Source organism: Giraffa tippelskirchi, chromosome 4, assembly GCF_054371585.1.
Source record: "Giraffa tippelskirchi isolate mGirTip1 chromosome 4, T2T-mGirTip1v1.2.pri, whole genome shotgun sequence".
Classification (NCBI taxonomy): domain Eukaryota; kingdom Metazoa; phylum Chordata; class Mammalia; order Artiodactyla; family Giraffidae; genus Giraffa; species Giraffa tippelskirchi.
Window position 1 is genome coordinate 20,912,820 of NC_137278.1, and position 7,140 is coordinate 20,919,959.

General features: G+C 46.5%; 1 protein-coding gene across 4 annotated transcripts in view; it reads left to right on the top strand.

The window, feature by feature from the left end:
* Positions 1-2,395, top strand: part of TRIB2 (tribbles pseudokinase 2) — a 28,203-nt gene extending 25,808 nt beyond the window's left edge. For all 4 annotated transcript variants that reach the window (XM_081595907.1, XM_081595908.1, XM_081595906.1 and 1 more), the window contains one exon: positions 1,121-2,395. In XM_081595907.1, the coding sequence (XP_081452033.1) occupies positions 1,121-1,589 (469 nt within the window). In that variant the 3' untranslated portion in view covers positions 1,590-2,395. The remainder of the gene's footprint in view (positions 1-1,120) is intronic.
* Positions 2,396-7,140: the final 4,745 nt, after the last annotated feature.

Genomic DNA, 7,140 nt, shown 5'->3' on the forward strand with positions numbered 1-7,140 from the left:
GAACGAATGCAAAGCTAGGAGCTTGGGGGTACTGAGCATATATTTATTTGGTACTTAATGGTGATATCAAGCCCTTCTGTGTAACCCTGAGTGCTAGGCTCTGGAGACTCAGAGTTTAATGTGGGATTTCTATACCTCTGGTCTTCCCCATCGTACCCAGGAGGGTCCTGCATTCATCAGTGAGCTCGGTGGTCCTTAACCGATGGGGAGAAGATTCACACACACACACACTCATGTACCCGTGTGAGGCAGAATCACATACGTGTGGCCCAAGTGGAGACTCTAGGTAACCCAGGTCGCATGCATACCAGGTCCAGGACCAGATCCTAGGAGTGTGATGGGCGGGACAGGACACAGCTTCAATAGGAAATCTTGGGAAGAGGGTGGGCTTGGAAAGAAGATGAAAATGTTGGCTTTGGAAGGACAAAGTGATGGAATGCATTTCTAGTGAACATTTCCTGGCTCTGCCTGTGTCCTAAGAGAGGCATTTTGGTGTTGAGAGAGCACCAGGTTGACTTAGGAAGACGTGAGGCCAAGTTTTCTCTGTTTCCCAACCAGATGGCTTTGGATAAGTTACTTAAAATTCTCTGAGCATCCATGTTCTTCTCTGTAAAATGGGTTAGGAAAATCCTCTACGTCTAAGTAAAGGAGTGTTGAAATGAAGCAAAATGCTGTTGAATGAAAGATCCTGGCTCCTGTGTTGTATCATGTTAGTCACAAGTTTGCCAGAATCTATGGACAGAGATTGTGTGAATTTCCCAGCTGGTTGGGTCTGTGTTCAAATCTTGTGACTCCCCATCATTACCCCTGTGTGACTTTTAATCTCTTGTTCCTTCCTGACTAAGTTGGGGAAGTAATAATCTATTTGTGATTTATCTACCTGCTGAAGGTTTCAATCCCCCAGTGGATCGAAAGTTTCAGGCAAATTCTTTGCCTCCTGGCTCCCCAGCCCTGGAACAGGGTCTCACTACCTAGAAGGTGCCCAGTAAACAGTGTTTGCCTGGTCCAGTGAATGAATACGAGTCTTTGGAAACGTTCGAACGGAAGCTGCGACATAATGGTGGGATTCCTGGGGCCCAGAGCATCCTTACAAGCTCGTGTTTTGCTCCCTTTCTTGCAGGACTCGGGTCAAGCTGGAAAGCCTGGAAGATGCCTATATTCTGCGGGGAGATGACGACTCGCTCTCCGACAAGCACGGCTGCCCAGCATACGTCAGCCCGGAGATCTTGAACACCAGTGGCAGCTATTCGGGCAAAGCAGCTGACGTGTGGAGCCTGGGAGTGATGCTCTACACCATGCTGGTTGGGCGGTACCCTTTCCATGACATTGAGCCCAGTTCCCTCTTCAGCAAGATCCGGCGTGGCCAGTTCAACATTCCAGAGACTCTGTCGCCCAAGGCCAAGTGCCTCATCCGGAGCATCCTGCGGCGGGAGCCCTCGGAGCGGCTGACCTCCCAGGAGATTCTGGACCATCCTTGGTTTTCTACAGATTTTAGCGTCTCGAATTCAGGATATGGTGCTAAGGAAGTGTCTGATCAGCTGGTGCCGGATGTCAACATGGAGGAGACCTTGGACCCTTTCTTTAACTGAGCTCACGCCCCACGGGGACTTAGCAGGTACCAGAACCGAGAGAGAGGGCAGCGGAGAGGAGTTCTTCCAGGGAACACGTATTGCCTGGCTTGGTAGCAAGAGGGACATGGACATTCACAGGCTTCTTGGTTCAAAGAAGGAAAACCGTCAAGGAGCTGACTGAACATGTAGCATGGGGGCCAGACACGCTGGATGGAGGCGGGGTCCAGGGTCCTGTCGGGTGAGCAGGAGCCCCCTGGAGCTTCTCTCGCCCGATGGAGCCCTCCGGGAGACCACCCCTGTCAGCTGGGCTGCTTCCGCCTATCCCCCTTTCCATTTTGTTCCAAATAGTTGCAAATCTTGATAGAATCAAAACTCTGCCTCAAACACACATCTTGGCATCGCACTGTTAGCATTTAACTTCTTGTCATGATTCAGGGAAGGTACCATTGGCCAAGGGTTTTTTGTTTTTTGTTTTTCTTTTTAGACAAGCCAGCCACCTATCTGATAATTCATGGGGTTCATTTAAAAAAAATTCGGTGCACACAGACTGATGTGAAACCTGGGTGCTAAAACTAAAAGAAAATAAAAGTCCAGTTTGTGTCTCTTAATTGCGCTCTTCAACTCATTTCTTCTAAATAAACTATTGAATATCCTGGTCAGGAAATGATATGTTTAGTGCTTTGCTCCCTGAAGTGGGGGGAAAAAAAAACAAACCTGTCCTTTAACCCAGTATTCTGTTTTGTGTCAATTGGTTTGTGGCAGGAAGCTCTTAGAAGTCAAACTTCCAGATGTATCATTGCTATCATAGTTTAAAGAAAGAAAAATGAAAGGAAAAGAGAAATTCAACTCCTTAATTTTATTATTATTATTATTTTATTTTTGGTGAATGACGAGGGCTGCATCACAGGCATGCCTTTTTGCTGAGATGTTAGTGATGGAGTGAGATTCCAGATGCTGTTGGAGTCTGAAGCTCTTGTAACACTCTGATCTCAACTAAACATTTTGTCTTTGCTTTATTGGCAACTCATGAAATAAAGCAGGTTGTCCCACATGTATGAAATACAGGGCAGCTATTGCATTTTCTTGGAATATGATCCTTGTCGCTTGGGAGGCCCTCTGGTTTGGACAAAAACCCTCAGTTGAGACAAGCAGGAAGGAAAATAAGCTGAAAGCTAGGATGATATTAAAAAAAACAAAAAACAAAAAAAAAACAGCGCTCTATCCCCATACGCACCTTTGTATTTTTCAAGAACTCTTCTATTTATTAAGGAAAATGTCACATTGTGATGTATTAAGCCAGTACTTCAATTACGGGTTAACTTGGGTAACATGTTACATGCTGTAGTTAACATTTATATATATATTTTTTTCTTTGTTTGAGTATTTCTGTCCCTGAAATAATCTTTTATTTGGCTTTTCTAGATAGCTATATTTGATTTCGAGTGGCAAATGTTTTTCTTTTCTTTTTTTTTTCTGTTATGGCTTTTCTATATTGCTGTATGATACAGAACTCTTTTGGCATCAATATTTGTGTTTCCAGTACCTCAGTTGTTCGGATTTTACTGCCTGTATATGTTTTGTGAAATGGTCATGTTTTTGGGTAGGTGACACGTGGACTCTAGTATGTAAATGTTACTTGAATCTGTGCTTCATTATAGTATGTGGCATGTATGTGCAGACCTTGGATGCTCTATTTCTACTTAGCAGGAGCCCGGCCTCACATTCCCAGGAGGTCGGCTTAACCATTCATCGTCAGGAGACAAGGAGGCCATGGATTTGCTCTGGATTCTATTTTGATAACAGGAGATAAAAAAGGAGAGAGGGTTTTTTACATTCTGAAGATGGGGCTGAGTCAAGAAGGACCTGTTTTTCTTCCCTCTCCCTTATTTTTTAAGTACCTTGTTGGAGGAAAGATTGGTGACATGCATGGTGGGAATCTATGGCCTCTGGTGCTTTGTCCTGTATTCGGTTTAATGTTTTTGTCCTAATCTCTTCAATCAATAAAATTGTGCGTATTTAACTAAGCTCATGGGGTCTGGCAAATGATGATTTGTCTGCCATCTGGGGTTTGAGGCCCACCAGCCTCAAATTCAAACCTCCCACCAGCCAGGAACTCACCCATTCGCTTAGGTCAACACTCCTTCGTGAGTGAATCACTATGACTATATATACAAAGCAATACACATGGTGTGGGCGTGTGCTGGCTGATTTAGATGGAATATCTCACTGAATTCACACTTCGGAGGTATGAATTATGTTCCTATTACAGGTGAGGAAATCAGCCCAGACAATTTATAACCCAATGTGAAACCACCCTTAGGTGAGTGAGGAGTGAACCCCAAGTCCAGTGAATCCCAAGCTGGCTATGCTTTCTAAGATTTTAAAGCCCAAAGGTTCTCAGGGCAACTGTAAAAGTAACTGGAGGAGTGAGGCTTACCTCAGTCTCAAATAATGCAGGATTCCACATGATTCCCCAAGAAAAACCGCTTTCCCTGCAAACCTGATTGGAAATCATCAAGGAGGAGACCACCTGGCTCCGAGAAGTGAATGTCCTGCCAGCAGCCTTTCTCTAGGTCAAAGATCCGTGTGTTAGGGTTATCAGAGCTAGGTGGGCTCTCTCAGTAATCCTATGCACCGTAGACTTGATTTAAGAGACGTACCTCCAGCCCAGAGAGGGTCAATTCAATCCTGAAGCGTTTAGTAGGTGCCTCCTCTGTCATTTCAGTGCAGGCTGGGGAAAAAGACAGTAGGTAGCATCGAGTGGTGGGTAAACAGGTTCATGGCAGCCCACAGGTTGGGCACCCCCACCAGACTAAGGCTGTCAGTTTGTGTCCTGGAAGGGGTGGCCGCTGAATCAGCCCAGAAGGACATGGCTTTGGGTATCGAAGGAAGAGAAACAGAGGGAACTGTGCGAGAGAAGAATCTAGTCCTCAGTGCCAAGCTATGGATGGAGTTCATCAAAGTCCTTGCAAAGGTGTGGTTTGGTGGCATTTGGAAGGACATATGGCAGAAGAGGAGGCTTTCTAGTTGGCTGGACCCATCTTCTAAATTTACAAAGTGCTTATCATCCAGTGACGTTACCTCTGTATCCCCAGCAGCACCTGGCCCTGTGCCTGGCACATGGTGAGTGTTCAGTAGAAAATGGTTCACTGATGTTTAATTTCATCTTCCCGAGCCAGGGATTGAACTGGCATCTCTTGTGTCTCCTGCATTGGCAGGGGGATTCTTTACTACTAGCGCCACCTGGGAAGCCCATGCCCAGGGCCTCTATATGCTGCTAAATTTCCTTCCAGATCTTCTAAGGGGGTGCATCATTAGAAAACGGCCTTTGTAAGGACTGGAGCCCACCAGAAGTGGCTTTTGCTAGGACCCAGAAAGGCTGATCCAAATTCTTTGCTCTTTCACTGCCTGTGATTAAGCAGAAGTGGGCCTGCTGCCTAATGAGTGCCTGTTTGAATTGCGTTCTGTCAAACCTTCCCATGCGTGGTTGCTGGGGGGAGAGGGTTGTTGGCACACACACTTCCAGCCTCTAGATGAAAGCTTCCACCATGGTAGGGACCCAGAATCAGCCAGCTTCCTTTTTCCTTAACATTTCAAGCCTTAGCCAGCAGAAATCTTTATTCGAGCTTGCCTTTGGGGATAGATACTTCATGCCGTTGCTACTTAACCCAGTCCTGGGGCAGGGCCAGGGCCCAGGCCACTGGGAGTGAAGGCGGGGGCTGGGAAGGTAGTGAACTGGGCTCTGTGTCCTCACCCTTCCATTAGCCATGACCGAGTAAATCACTCCACTTTTATAAGGACCAAGGGTGTCGTGAGGGTTGACTGAGATGAGGTGAGGCGGGTCAGAGGCTTAGTCCTGAGCCAGGCTGACCCGGAGACTGTGGTAATAGCAGCCAAGGGCTTAATGAGGCAGAGTTCTTACAACTGGGGATGGCCCTGGAGTCAAGAATTTACCAAGTGCCATCAAAAAGAGGTGACAGGGACCCACTGAGACCCCTCCCCTGCCACAACCAAAGCAGCTCCAGCTTTCACAGTCTTACACGTGTCTAGTTCTCATGTAGACGTAGAGGGAGGAGGATGAAGTTTCTGCTGCCAGATGCGCTTGAGAATTATTGTCAAGTCTAGCTCTTCATTAAGAGTTGCCAACGCAGCTTTGGTAAAGCAACCAAGGTCCAGAGGAGTCAAAGGCATTCCCAGAGGCCACACCGAGAGTGGGTAATGGACTCTGAACCGGAGGACCAAGGTATAAATGAGCTGGGTCTGTGGGTCCTCCCTTACAAACTTCAGGGGGTTTATTATTCACCCAGTGCCTCTCACTTTGATCTTAGCTCCTTCCCAAGGGCCTTCCCCCTAACTCAGTCCATTCTCCTCTGTGACTAACTTAGTGACCGTTATTTAATGGGTACAGGATGATCCTCTGAAATAATTGTGAATTATATGTATATCAAAATATCAAATATCTAAGCCAAAGTTTTGTTACTCATCATCTCTGCCTTTAGATACTTTCATGTTTACAAATCAGGTAATTGTCCAGTGTTGTAACAACAGATAAAGGCCAGATAACTCCCAGGTAAATGATTCTCGGACAGTAAAGAATCTGCCTGCAATGCAGGAGACCCAGGTTTAAGCCCTGGGTCAGGAAGATCCTCTGGAGAAGGGAATGGCTACCCAGTCCAGTATTCTTGCCTGGAGAATTCCATGGACAGAGGAGCCTGGTGGGCTACAGTCTATCGGGTCGCAAAGAGTCTGGCACAACTGAAGTGACTGAGCACACACACATACAACTCAACTTTGGAGATGGAGTCCCTTGCTAAGCATGGATGATCCCCGTTGGGTCTGTTGTTTCTGTGACCTTGAGTCCTTGAGTGTGTATGTCTATATCTGTTCATCTATATCTGACGGAAGAGCCTGGCAGGCTGCAGTCCATGGGGTCGCTAAGAGTCGGACACGACTGAGCGACTTCACTTTCACTTTTCACTTTAATGCGTTGGAGAAGGAAATGGCAACCCACTTCAGTGTTCTTGCCTGGAGAATCCCAGGGGTGGGGGAGCCTGGTGGGCTGCCATCTATGGGGTCGCACAGGGTCGGACACAACTGAAGCTACTTAGCAGCAGCAGCAGCATATTATCACTACCAGAAACCAAACTTTGAAACAAATTAGAGACAAAGGGAAGAAGGAAATAGGAACCCACCCCACCTATTCAATCTATTGATAAGCCTTTCAAGATAGGCAGAAAGTTTTGCAAATGAGTAAAGGGAGCCTCTAAGAGATTAATTGAATGATGCCATCCAGTTAATGTCAAATCTTCTGTTTGAACCCCTGTTTCACGGTCTCCAAAGCCACTCCATGCTGTCAGAGGAAACCTTGATGCCTTTCAGTTCAGAGAGAGACCTGAATATTAAAGTCTGGGAGTTGCGGTCAGCACCCCCCTCTCCTCTCCCACCCACTGGAGAATGTTTTCTGGCAGCTCTCAGAGGTAAGGGACTAGAGAAGGGTTGAGAGTATCACTGAGGCTAAATGAAGTTTTCACCTTTCCCTGAACTTAATCACGATTCAACCAGATGTGGA